General features: G+C 36.6%; 1 protein-coding gene across 9 annotated transcripts in view; it reads right to left on the reverse strand.

Moving 5' to 3' along the window:
* Positions 1-14,620, reverse strand: part of KDM4C (lysine demethylase 4C) — a 192,047-nt gene that overhangs the window by 131,917 nt on the left and 45,510 nt on the right. For all 9 annotated transcript variants that reach the window (XM_039356156.1, XM_039356157.1, XM_039356154.1 and 6 more), the window contains one exon: positions 10,393-10,530. In XM_039356156.1, the coding sequence (XP_039212090.1) occupies positions 10,393-10,530 (138 nt within the window). The remainder of the gene's footprint in view (positions 1-10,392; positions 10,531-14,620) is intronic.

Here is a 14,620-nt window from a genome sequence, read left to right on the forward strand (position 1 = left end):
GTTTGTTTATGTTACTGCATTTTAAATCATTCACTAGCAATAAGTCTCTGGTTTCAGAAGCAGTTTGAGGATGGGTGAGGGCAAGCAAGTTCAAACAATTCAGATAAGAAAAAAATATTAACAGTTGGGAAAACTGCTGATCTTGAAGATGGGTGCAAGTGTCTTGAGGGATGGTGTAAGCATCCCTTCCGTGTAAGATCTGGGAAGAGAGAGAGCTAGGAGAATTATCTTCTCAGTATATGCTCTGTCCCCATGGGAAGGTTGAGAAACAGAGTAAGAAGAAATGCCATAATTAACCACAATGGATATAAGACTAACCAACTCTTTAAGTGGCTTGCAATGAAGATTCCTATCTAGTCATACCATGCTGAGTATCTGGCAAGCTGCATTCTACTGTAGTAAAGATTCCTTTACTCACACTTGACCCATCCCCTCCCATCAGCAGTTCATCTCCCAATGACCCTCACCTGATTAATATCACAAGACCCATCACAAACCTCTCACAGATGACTCATAGCTGACCCATCACAAGACCCTCACTTGACACACCCACACCTGAACACTGACACTGACATCCCCTAAATGCCGCTGAAGTTCCTACCTAGCCTGGTAAGGAAACATTCAGAAACCAACCCACAAGCTCAGAGAACAAACTTTCACCCTCATCCTACACACAAACTACAGATATTCACCATTATTGCATAAAGATTCCTATCTAGTCATACTATGCTGAATATTTGGCAAATTTTTGTTGAGTTCACCTGTCCAATATTAGCCAGAGATTCTGTCAGCTGTACCTTCAGAAAGCTGCTTGATTACCATACATCCTATTAATACTTGGGCTGTGTTATTATACTGTCCTTTTAACTGAGATTACCATGAAAACAAGCAATTGATGCAAAGTGTTACAGCCAAAATAACTGCAATATTTCAGATCTAAGATTTATTTGAACAATTCATAGGTTCTCTATTCATTTCTAGACCCAAATGCCAATTTTAGCTTTTTAGAAATTAAATGCTTTGAGATAACCTTATATGAGGAACTAGCTACAGCTTTATAAGTTCACCAAAGCTTTAACATTAATATCTACTGTCCAACTTTTAGGTACTCCAAAGAGTATAGAGATAGGCAAGAACTACAGACAGAGTGTTGTTAGAGTAATTCTCTATTTACAGAATTACACTCTTCTCCATATGTAAGACCACACATGGAATATTGTATCCAGCTTTCATCACCACCATATAAGGTCAAAAATGGGGCACAATTTACTTAACAATTGTCTTGCTTAACAATGGAAAATTTGGGCTCATTATAAAGTTAGGTGACTTTATACATTTAATAAAATATAAACAAATACATATATATAATTTCCAAATGTATAACACCACTAGTAACATAAAATAGTATTACAGTTCTAAAATATTAAAATTTATATAGACAAATACAATTACCATATATTCCGGCGTATAAGACTACTGGGCATATAAGACGACACCCAACTTTTGAGAAGATTTTCAGGGTTTAGAAAGTCGTCTTATACACCAGAAAATACGGTACAATATTGAATTTCTGTTTATAGATGAGCACAATAGGAGTTCCATTCCTTTGCTGCTAGAAAGCGAGTGTTGCCCACCACTGCTTCCCTAATGCTTCCTGAACTCAGCTGGTATTTTTTTCCCCATATATTTTATTGATTTTTTAAAACATAAATCACTTAATAGTTGGTAAACAGTGTGTTTGCTGGGTTTACATTTGAACGCTTTGTCCTGCTGGCTGTGGAATTCTGGGAGTTGAAGTCCACATGCCTTAAAATTGTCAAGGTTGAGAAACACTGTGTTAGTGCTTATTTCTGTAAAAAAAAATAGGGCTGGCCACTAGGGGGCAGACTGGTTTTAAATTCAGAGAACAGCTACCCGGCGTATAAGACGACCCCCGACTTTTGAGAAGATTTTCAGGGTTTAGAAAGTCGTCTTATACGCCGGAAAATACGGTATTGTTTTCTTGAAATATCAGTTATATAAACCTAATTATTGAAATAAAAACAAGTGCAGAAATATAAAAAAGAGTGCAGAGAAGAGCAACAAAAATTATTAGGGGCCTGAAGGCTAAAACATGAAGAACGGTTGCAGGAAGTGCTTATGCCTAGCTTAATGAAAAGAAGGATTAGGAGGATGATATGATAGCAATGTTCCAATATCTAAGGGACTGCTACAAAGAAGAGGGGATCAACCTATTCTCCAAAGCACCTGAAGGTCGAACAAGAAGCAATGGATGGAAACTAATCAAGGAGGGAACCAAGCAAGGAGAAATTTTCTGATAAAACAATTAATCAATGGAACAACTTGCCTCTAGAACAGAGGTCCCCAACCTATGGGCCGTGGCTCACTACCGGCCGTGGCCTCTTGGCCCCCAGGTGGCGTGAGTAGCTGGGCAGTGCACGCGCATGTATGCATGCTCACCCCCATGCCACTGTTGCCGCAAGTGTTGTGCAGGCAGCAGTAGTGCCGCTAGTATTGGGCAGAGGGCAGCAGCACTGCAAGCAACAGATGGGCCGCAGCATGATCTTCTCATGGGGCAGTGGTGCAATTCTCGTGCCAGGGGCGGCATCATTGCAGGCTACAGCATGTTCCTCACACACGGGCAACCACTAGTATTGGGCAGAGGGCCGCAGCATGATTTTCTTGCAGGGGCAGCGGTGCAATCCTCGTACTGGGGGCAGCATTGCTACAGGCTGTGGCACGGTCCACGCACGGGGCAGTCGAGTGAGCCTTGCACTGGGGCGGCATCGCTTTGGGCCGCAGTGTGTGCCTTGAGCAGTGGCAGCATTGCTGCGAGCCTGGAGGAGGTGGTGCCACAAGCGTCACACATACACCACCATCGCTGAGAGCCTTGCGCACATGCCACAACCCCGTCTGCATAGTGTGCATGCTTACAGTCTGTTTGCATGTGTGCGCACACATGTGGCCACATTCACGTTTCTTATGCACACGTAAGGTGCCTGTCCCTCCCTCTCCCACTGGGCCGCCAAAACAAAAAGGTTGGAAAACACTGCTCTAGAAGTTGTAGGTGCTCCAATACTGTAGATTGGACAACCATTTATCTGAAATGGTATAGGGTTTCCTGCTTGAGCAGGGGTTGGACTAGAATACCTCTAAGGTCCCTTCCAACTCTGTTATTCTATTAAGAAAAGTATATGACTCCTTTCTGCAGTCCTATAAAACAACTTAGCATTAATTTAATTTTACATTTTAAAATTCTTAGTTATGCTTTGTTTTCTAAATATGTTAATTCCCTTGAATACTTACAGAAATGTACAGTATAAATCAATAAATAAATAATACACTGTTTTAAATTAAGGTTTTATTCAGCGATATCCACAGGCTCTCACTACTTTCTTCAGAGAGCCTCCTTCTTTACCTCCTACCCAGAGAGTCCATGGACTTTATCTGTTGCTGCTATGTTATTAATTATGGTTATTACAAAAAATAAAAAAAATCTTGATTGTTCATTTTATTTTTAAAATTATCCAATCTGCCTTGTGAGAATTTTATCCCAGTTATCATATTATTCATCTAACAAGCGAGTCCTTTCTGTGTATATATCAAGCACATTGCAGTATGTAAGTAAAGGCTTGCCAGAAAAAAAAAAAGAACTACATTGATTGCTCTAGAGGGATTGATAAAATCTCAGGTGTTAGATAGAAAAACTGAAGTATAAAAGTTAGTTTGAGTAGGTAATTTGGAGTTATGTTCCACAAACTCAAATATTAGATATTTGCCTCTGAAAAGCATTATTTCAAATTAATTATCATTGAAGCCAAAAGACATATTTTGTAGATTTATCAAAAAAAAGTATTTTAAACACATGCCATTCATATATTTACAACTTTTGCTGATAGGCTTGGGAAAAGAAAAAGCGAAATCCATTTACTAATTACCATCCACTCTTGTTGCAATTGATTCCTTAGAATATATTACAAAAATGTTTCTCAATTGTAATACTATGATTTCTATACCATCCTGTCATATAGAAACAGTTGGAACAGAGAAAAAAGTAATATGAGTTGAATAACAGGTTTAGGAATCCTGCAACGATATCAGATGTATTAAAAAAAATAACACTTTGAACACCAGTATTTTTAATTGTAACCATCCATCACTCATAATCTCATTGTGGATTTTTTTGAGCCATAGGAAGCGGCGGTTGAATGGGTACTGGCCAAAATAACAGCCAGGAAACCTCCAATACACATCTGGGAATTCTGCAATCTTCTAATTTGTCTTTCTTTGCCTAATTTCCTGATTTCTATTCCCCCCCCCCTTCGCTTACCTCCCCTCTTATGTAAACTGTCAATTTTTCTTTCTCTTTCATTAGCTTGTAAATGTATTTCTTTCTACCTTCAAGTTTTAAAACAGTTTGGACATTAGCATTTTCTTTTCTCCAGAAGGCTTCTAAGAGAAGGTGGAAAAGAGGCAGGATAGATTGGTACCTAAGGTTTTTTTTTTAAATGTGAATGGCACAGAATGTCGAAGTTGGGAACCCACATCTTCATGGGCTGCAAGGAAGGAGACACATCCCATAGCTGAAGTAAAAGCTGATTTATGTCACACTGAAATTTTGCCTTATGTTTTTGTGTACCAAATCTAGCATATTTCTGGAAATCATTTATTTTAAAAAAAACACATTTATTGTTTGTTGGCTGAATTTTTTCCCACTGAAAATGAGATATATCTAGTCATTTGTTATTTCAAACATAACCCATACTGCTACAAATATTAACTTTATAAATCCCATTTATTCTTTAGAAACCGCAGGCTAAACCTAATTATCTGCAGGGCAAGAAATTCTTTTTTTTTTTTTTAAGTCAACGAAATCAACATAGTAACTAACTTTCCTTGGCTTTAGAAATAGTCGTAAGTACTTGAGGTTGCATAGCACCAATATAAAATATCTCCACAAATGTCTCCAAACAGTCAAGCTGAAAATCTAAGCCAAAGTTTCATTTAACAGCCTGTCAATTTTTTGATGTGAAGCTAATGAATGCAGTGGCAAACAAATCCATCAAACCTAACATCAAAACAACTGCACTTCATCCCACCAAAGGGGGAAAAATGAAATACAACCTGCAGGCCAGCACTTTGATCTAACCTACCCACACAACAAAGGTCTCTTAAGCAGCTACTGCTGCAGAATATGGATGAATAATTATGGGCTTACATCTCACCAACAAGCTAATCATTTTTAGCTGCCATGATTTCAGAGTGTAACACTGGCTCCTTTTGGGAACTAGTCAGTTTAATAGCAGATCATAGGAGATAATCTCAGAGAGAATTTTGAGCTGTCCTAAAAGCTTATTGCATTCTTTAACACAAATGTTATATATTTCCTTTTGTGATGTATTAAAATAAAGCAAGAAGTAGTATATAAATTTGATATTTTTAAATTTAATTTATAATTATAGGCAAAAACTATTCAAGCCCTCCATCTGTGGTAATTATAGATGGTATAAATACATTGAATTTTTATGCCATAATTTTTTTTCTTTTAAACTTTACTTTAATAGTTCAAATGATAAAGATGGAGGTGATATATACCAGTTTCTTCATTTTTTCCTCTGAAGATGTTCAGTTTTGATTTACTTCACTCACCACTTGAGATTATTTTCATCGAAGTTTTGATTAATGCAGATTTATGATTGAAAAAGTACTTTATATTAAAAAGAAACCAATATAAAGATACCTCAAGGTCACATTACAGAACTAGTAGTGTAACAGCATTATGCAATAATAACTGTAAGACCATTAACTGCTATATTTTAGATATTGCTATATGGTATTTTGAACATAGAAAATAAAGGATATCCCAATGTAGAAAAATATTCTTCTAATCTCCCCTCAAGCTCTGCTTCATCACAGTGGAGATGGTGCTCCCAAGGGGTATCAGTGAAGAATACTGGAGGTATATGACTCCCAACAGGGTCACTCATAGCAATAAGGTCATCCCAGCTCTCAACTAAAGAAAGCAAGTATATTGGGCAGCAACAACAAAAGATGATGCTGGAAGCAGATGATCCTTTTAGTGGCAAATGAATTATTTTATAGTACATGAGAGAAGGTAATGATTAGCTATTTTACCAAAAACCTCCCATGGCCAGACAAGATAAAATGATTTGACAATTATATTGCTGGATAATGGCTCCTCAGATTGAATGGTATTCAACATGCTTCCTAGAAATAGAATAGAATAGAGCTGGAAGGGACCTTGGAGTCTTCTAGTCCAGCCCTCCCACCCCCCCGCTCAAGCAGGAGAACCTCTACCATTTCAGACAAGTGACTGTCCAGTCTCTTCTTAAAAACCTCCAGTGATGGAGCACCCATGATTTCTGAAGGCAAGCTGTTCCACTGGTTAATTGTCCTCACTGTTAGGAACTTTCTCCTTAATTCTAGGTTGCTTCTCTCTTTGATCAGCTTCTAACCATTGTTTCTTGTCCTGCCCTCTGGTGCTTTGGAGAATAGTTTGATGCCCTTTTCTTTGTGGCAGCCTCTCAAATACTGAAATATTGCTATCATGTCACCCCTATTTTTTCTTTTCTTTAGACTAGCCAAACCCAAGTCCTGCAGCCGTTCTTCTTATGTTTTAGTCCCCAGGCCTTGGATTATCTTAGTTGCTCTTCTCTGAACTTTTTCCAAGGTCTCAACATCTTTTTTGTAGTATGGTGACCAAAATTGGTTGCAGTATCTCAGGTGTGGTCTCACTAGGGTTTTATAAAGCGTTACTAATACTTCACGTGAACTTGATTTTATGCCTCTGTTTATGCAACCCAGGATTGTATTAGCTTTTTTGGTATTAGCTTTTTTACTAACGTGCATTACTATTACCATTGATATTAACTTGATAATTTAACAGATTACTCAATTAACTGGCGGCTCTATTAAGGAAAATTTGTAAAAAAAAAGTTTTTGAATTTTTTTTGGTATTTGAATTTTTAAAATAGCTTGGAAGAATAATCCCTAGACAAATGTCTTTATCTACCATGTAAATATATTGAACTGTTTACCTCAGATTGATATTAACAGAAATAGATGCTAAACATCCAATAGGTTTATAGGAAATAATGTTTGATGAAAAAATATTATTTCAAGATTGATATATGTAATACAGGTAATCTTCCCTCTATGCCTCCTTGCTTAATGACCATTCAAAGTTACGACTGTTGAAAAAACAGCTTTGTGACTAATTCTCACATTTACAACCATTACAACATCTCATAGTCACATGACTGCCAGTTGGGCGCTTTGTCATCACTGCACATTTACAAGACTTACAATGTCTCACGGTCATGTGATTACCATTTGCTAATTTCACAGTCAGCTTCCAACAAGCAGAATTAGCAAAGAACTTGAAACCGAAATCGCAAGCCATGGTCATATGATGTCTCATTTAACACTCACAATGATTTACTGAACAACAAAAGCAGAAGTGACATTGTAAGTCTGGTGCAATCATGTGATTTTCCCTTAGCGACCATGGCACTTAGCAACAGAGTTCCCAATGCCAATAGTGGTAAGTAAGGACTATAGTAGTTTTCCACCTCATTTACTAGTTCTTTAACTCCACTGCTTTTCCATTTTCTTTCTGCCATTATTGTGTATCTCTTCCTGTCCCTACACTTGATGCATATCCCTAAAGTTGTTTTTCCTTACTTTTTCTTTATTCCCCTCCACATCTCTGTGTCATCAAGTAGACTAAGGCAGCCATAGAATGGATTCCACTTGATAAAAAACATCCACAAAAGAGACCTAAAACAAGATGGAGTGACGACATCAGCAAGTATTGCGGGCCCAATTGGAAAAGAAAGCTCAAGACCCTATTGGTTGGAAACATGCGAAAGAGGCCTTCATCCTGCAGTGAATAGACAATGGCTATGATGATGATGATGATGATATCTCTGTGCATCAATGTCTATTATCCTGTGTAATGACGCAGTATGCTCCTGATACAGAACAATTTTTCATTACACTCAACTGAGGAAGAAGTGTTTAATCAATGGATTGGATGATGATATACAAACTAAACCTCAAACTAAATAAGAATTCTTATTTAGAGATCTTGTTAGCAGAGAGGTTATTTGTCTGGCTGAATGGTGTGCAAACTGCTAAGGAAGATCTTGCCACTTGTTTGGATCAAAGTGTTTTTTTGAAATGAAATTACTTCTACGGAAACTTTTGATTTTTAAAAAACAAGAATGATAATCACAAAGTTTGCAAACATATATATTCAGCAGTTTAGAAGTCTGCATATAGCTCCAACTTCAGCACAAATATTGCAAGCTAAGCACAAATTAAAGAAGGCCATAGCACAAAACATGAAATAATTGTCACTGTATCATCTGTTTTACTAACGTTTACAAAATGCACTCTAGCAGAATAAGTCAAAATGTTGTCCATAGAAAAAAATATCTCTAACCAACTAACACGAAGATAGACTCCGTGTTAGATATTTACAATCTAGAAAGGTCTGAGAAAACATCCTATCTGCCCTTCTTTAAAATCTTAATATCAGACTTCCTCTATATCTTCATTAGATGTATTGTGCAGAGAAGGGAGATGACATTAATGAAAGAGAACAAACTATATGTAGGCTTAACTGACAAACATATGTTATTAATGTAGAACTTACAGTTGTAGTGAATGCCCTATTTTCCAATTCAGCTGTATTCTGTGGAACTCTGCACTGATCAGTGAAATCAGTGATGCTAGATAAGCTTCCCTGAAAAAATACCATACAAAACCTTCCCAGAATGTATGGCTACAGTGTAATGCTGGATGAGCTCACATCTGCATTTCTAGATTAAGTTAATAAACAAAGTAAAGACCCAATGCAGATCCATAGAACAGGAGTTAGAGCAGATAATACAGATGAAAGGAAAAAATTGCTGCCTCAAAAAAGCAAAGAGATGGAACCTCTTGATTTTCCTCATGTTATAAAAAATTAGGTCAAGGAAAGATGGGCTGGAAGTTAGACAATACAAAGTAGTGTGCTTTATCATTTCTCTACTCATTTGCTTATTGAACTAATGGCTTCTCTTCACAGCCATCCTTCTATGTTTGTATTCATATAGCTGTGTAAAATACTTCAATCAGAATAGGCAGGCCAGGAGGTCCTATGACCCTGAAATGAGGAACTGTAGCAAGTTGCTCAAGTTGAGAAAGTGGTTGAAGGTTTAGACAGAATTAATTGAGACTTAATCTCTCTCATCTAATGAGGGCAGGTAAACTCACAATTTGTTTATATGGAGCGTACAGCCTTTAGATTACCAACTGACTGGCTGATACTAAATTTTACAGCACATAAAGTGGCTGTCAGCATGTTGAATTTTGGTCCAAGTCCCATGCTGAACTAAACCTTTTAACTGCTAAAGTCAAATAAAGTTGTTGATAATATATTCCCGTCTTCTTGATAGCTCTTCACCCTCCCCCAATGATTCATTTAATACTGCTAGGCAAAGACACTCAAGAAGTCTCATCAATATTCTTCTTGGAAAAACAAGATGTCAAAAGCAAGAATATACAATATTTATTAGCCGGAACCATAACACAAGAATCCTAAAAGCCATAACATTAACAGATGTCATTCCCTCAGGAGTCAGGGGTTCCAGATTTTGGACACATTCTGTTAAGCTAGCCATTTTGAGACACTTTGGTTCAAAAATTGTTGCCTTACGATACACCATTTTGTCCAGTTAAAAATCATGACAAGAGTTTTAGTAGTATATAGATACTGCTCCTATATACATATAACAGAAAGTTAAAATTATCAAAACAGCAAAATATTTGGCTGAAGTTTTAAGAATTTACCTAAATAAATCATTAATTAGATGAAAATGAGAAATTTTCAGTTAGAAATCACAAAATACTATATATTTTCTGAGAAGAAAACCTCACTGAACTTATTTCTGAGGAAACTTGATAAGACCTTAACAAGACAACCATTATAGATGAACAAACTCTGAAAATAATTCAGATGAAGTAAGTTGGAACTAATAAAAATATAAACCTGTAAAGACTATTATTGTTTTAAAAATCACAATAACTTTAATGAGCCAATTCTAACAAAGTGTGCACTGCCTTAATAGCTATATCTACTGTAGGAAATGTCTGAAATATCTGATTATTATTACTTGTAATGCTTAATAATACTTAATAATGCTTAATACTTAATAATGCTTAATTCTGTATATTATACAGAATATTTATTCAGTATAAATTGCTTTTATTGAAATTACTACAGTCTTCTTTCAAAATTCTCTTTTTTTAATTTCTAAATTCACAAATCCATTTTAAACACATTCTTTTGGATAACTTGGTTGTTAGTAATATAATTTGACTTACCAATTTAGCTACTTTTCCATAATCAATCCATCTAATTGTTGCAAAGTTAGTTGATTCTGCACAGTTGAAACCATGATTATATCCTGCATGGTATCCATATGGGAAAGTGATCATAAACTCTCCAGCCTCCTGCGTGATCTAAAAAAGAAGACAAGGACAATAAATGAGAATCTCTAGAATATGGCTATAGATTTCTTGCTTTCCTAGAAGTTATCTCTCTGTTCTTTTCTATTCTCAGTATTTCTGTGTGGACTGTACAACAGATATGTCAAGTGGGACATCTGACCATGAGGAACAGATAAAGATTGCCTTAAATCGTATTGATTTCAGCTGGCTGTATGAACATATTCCTGTAACATATCAACAATAGAAAAATGAGTTCCTATTGTTTTTTCCTGTCATGTTGGTTCAAGTGTCCACTCTATCCTACTCTCTTGGGTCTCCCACCAAAATACTAATGGAGTAAAATTCCGTTTAACTTTTTGCCTTAATTCCATTTAAATTTTAAAGATCACCCAAGGTCAAATATATGCTACCAACTGCTAAGACATCAAGATGAAGTATCTTCTCCATATTAGAAAGCAGGAATTAAAACACATAATTTTATATAGCCAGATTGCTATCTCCAACAACCTCACAATCACTCAGTGCTAAAATAGATAACAAGAGGTCAAGGATCCATTTTAAAAACTAAGTCAACAGGCAATCTTCAATAAACGTTCTACCCATTATTTTATATGCCACTGTATCACAGTGCTTAAGAGAGTTAATTACCACTTCTCCTGGGTTGGCAAAACAGCTAAAGCATATTTAACCAAAAACAGATAATAGCAAATTTTGAATCTGTGCATAGGAAAGATACATAAACCATGGAAAGACTCATGACAAGGGTAAACTTCATTATGCTCCATACCATAATAATAGTCTTAAAATATACACTTTAGAAACAATACATTTTCTCCTTTGGCCTTTAAAACAATCAATTGTTCTTGCTACAATTTCAAAAATCATTTAATTACAACACAATACTTGGAAATTAACATGTAGAAGAATGGGGAAAAGGAGGGAGTGAAAAAAATCAACACCGTGATGAGAGAGTTTTATGTATGAAAATGTGCATTATCCATAAGCATATATATATCTGCATGTGAAACTCATTATGACCTCAAACAGAAAAGTTACACAGAAGAGGAGGACATTGACAATGACTATCCCGTCTTCCTGCTTAGAGGACATTCAAACAAAACATAATAAAACACTGCTAATTCAAACAGCAAAAGCTTGACTGAAAAAGACTCCACTGATTCCTTTTCTGAAAGCAGTAAATGAGGCCTAAGCATAACTGCTAATACAGTGCACTCCATGGCTTAGAAACAACAGCAGAGCAGTTTCTTTCAAGCAAACTTTGGAGGAAAAAAACATGTTTAAGAAGGCATCTCCTGCTGATCTAAGTTTTTGGGTAAAAATATTTAAAAAGTGGTCTCTTAGATATTTAGATCTTAAGGTTTTTTTTATATAATTTTCAAGATAAAATGCAACACTTTATATTGTGCCTGGAAAACAACTGACTAATAGTGGCAGTTTTCATTTGGGTCTATTTTCTGAATTTTATAATGGTCAGCAACCAACCTTCTGCATTTTCCACTGGATACATTTTAAGAGTAGCCTTATATAAAACACATGTTAGGGTGGAGTATAAGAAAGGTATCAGTAACTACTAATTTCAGCTCAGGAACACAGTTGATCTATTTGGGTACAAATGTGTTCCTTGCCACTATGCTATTGGGAAGCTCAAAGACAGCTAAGGTGAAGAAGCATCTATGGATTACAGTGTCCTCGATTTTCAACAGTTCATTTAATTACAATGGCATTGAAAAATGTGACTTATGACCGTTTTTCACAGTTACAACCTTTGCAAAATCCCCATGAACAAATGATCAAAATTCAGATGCTTGGCAACTGGTTCATATTTATGATCATTGTCCCAAAGTCACGTGATCTTCTTTTGCAACATTCTGACAAGCAAAGTCAATGGGGAAGCCATATTCATTTAACAACTGAGTTACTAACTTATCAACTACAGTGATTAACTTAACAAATGTGGCAAGAAAAGTCATAAAATGGGGCAAAATTCACTTAACAAATGTCTCACTTAACAACAGAAATTGTGGGCTCAAGTGTGGTTGTAAGTCAAGGATTACCTGTATAGGTATGTTTCAGGGGAAACATACTCTTAGCAAGAGCAGCTGAATTTCAGTGCCTGAGAATATTTCCCTATCAACCAATATAATCTTTATCTTATCAGAATTTAACTTCATCCTCATTCAGTCCATTATCAAACTTAAACTAAGGGAGGCTGCCATTTACTTAAAGTTAAAGGGCAAGAAGTAGAGCTCAGTGGTATTACCACTATATTGATAGCACCTCAAAACCTACCATGAGATCAGAGAAGATGGGAACACTCTTCTAATTTCCAAAATAGTTTAACCATCAAGATAATTAAATAGTATGACTTTATAGCCAGTTGAAGAGTCTAACTGAAATGAGTCCAGATAATTTATCATTCAGATATCTTCCAGTTAAAACAACTGTTTCTCAATTACCTCAGCCAGAGATGGCACATTTAAGACTAGCTGATTCTCAAACTCTTTGAAGTCAAAGGAAGTTTTCTTTAATATTGGCCTCATCCTATAGGCAGAGAGTGATACACAATTCCTGTAAGGAAGCATTAATTACTTCCTTTAATTGCAGGGCTATATTAAGATGCAAGAGCCAAGCATATAGGCACTTTCCCTGCTTCATCAAAGGTTTACAAATTCAAAAGTATCCAAAATAGTATGACAAGTGGTTGCCATGTACTAACAATCAATTAAAGGCATATCTGAATAATTTTATCTATAAAGAATGAAGAATGCTTTGTTCCCTCCCCAGCTTTCTGGTAAACGCAATGGTGCATAAAACAAAAAAACCCCTCAGAACAGCAACGACAAATTCTCTATCCAGAGAGAGAAAGAAACATTCTTCACTACTTTTTATCACCACAGAATTCTCATTTAAAAAAAAAAAAATGGATTCATCAGGTATCTAGGGTGAGCTACTTTAATTAGATCACAAGTAACCAGAGAAGGATCAGTCTGTGGATAAATTACACTGATTATCTGCAGTCTCATGTTACTGTTCTACCCATACAGAGCATCAGATCTAGAATATGCTTTATATCTTTGAGGTCCGATATTAATTGGACCAATGTACTATTTCAAGCTGAGAAAAATATGATGGATCAATTTATAAATTATTTATTGACTAGTGGTAAGGCAGGCAGAGAGCTGTGCATAGATGTATGCCCTCAAAAATAAAGGGAAGCAAGATAGAGCAGGCTACATCATGGCAGTTTTGAGTTAATTTAGAATCAAATCAGGAACAAACTGGTACACTTTCAGGGAAACACCCAGACAGCAGTCAGTCAGTCTGAGTCAGTGAGCAAAGGGAAAGCAAAGACATAAAAATGCTGATCCAAAGTTAGTGAGTCGTTTCCAAAAGAGACATGTTTGCTGGCAGCTGTTTTAAAATGGGCCAGATGTTGGTATGGTTCAATTACAAGCATTAGTGTCTTTCTTCTCTGCTTAGCTCTCTAAGCTGCTAATACGTTCTGAGTTGGGTGCCCTACAGGGATGTGGCCCCTCATCCCCTGACTCCTCTGACACCTGCTCCTGCTGATGTTTCGCTGAGTCAGACTCAGATTGTCTCAGATCATTGATGAGTCCTGACAATCTGATGAACCAGGCTTCACCCCCTGGTGCAGTCAGATTAGCCCATGATAAACAGGTTCATGATCTAATTTGGTCGCTGGCTTGGTCGCTCAACAGTGAGACACTGGTGCAGTGGGCACAGCACCACCTATATTTTCTGCATCACATGAGAAAAGTACATCTTCTTTCCCCTGTCCTTACCACCTGTTATAGAGGGACGATCAAGAGCATCCTCTCATTTTGCATAACTGTCTGGTTTGGAAGCATTTCTGCTTCAGACAGGAAGGCAGTGCAGAGAATGGTGAGACGGCAGAAAGGTTTATTCTATCCAGGACATAGCATATAAGCATTGCTTGAGCAGGGTCCACAGTTTTGTCTGGGACACTACACATCCGCTTCACGACCTGTTTTCCTTGTTACCTTCTGGGAGGAGTCTCCGTGGTATCCAAAGCAGAACATTCAGATTCAGTCACAGTTTT

This window comes from Crotalus tigris, unplaced genomic scaffold, assembly GCF_016545835.1.
Source record: "Crotalus tigris isolate CLP2741 ecotype Arizona unplaced genomic scaffold, ASM1654583v1 scf7180000018786.1720131, whole genome shotgun sequence".
NCBI lineage: Eukaryota > Metazoa > Chordata > Lepidosauria > Squamata > Viperidae > Crotalus > Crotalus tigris.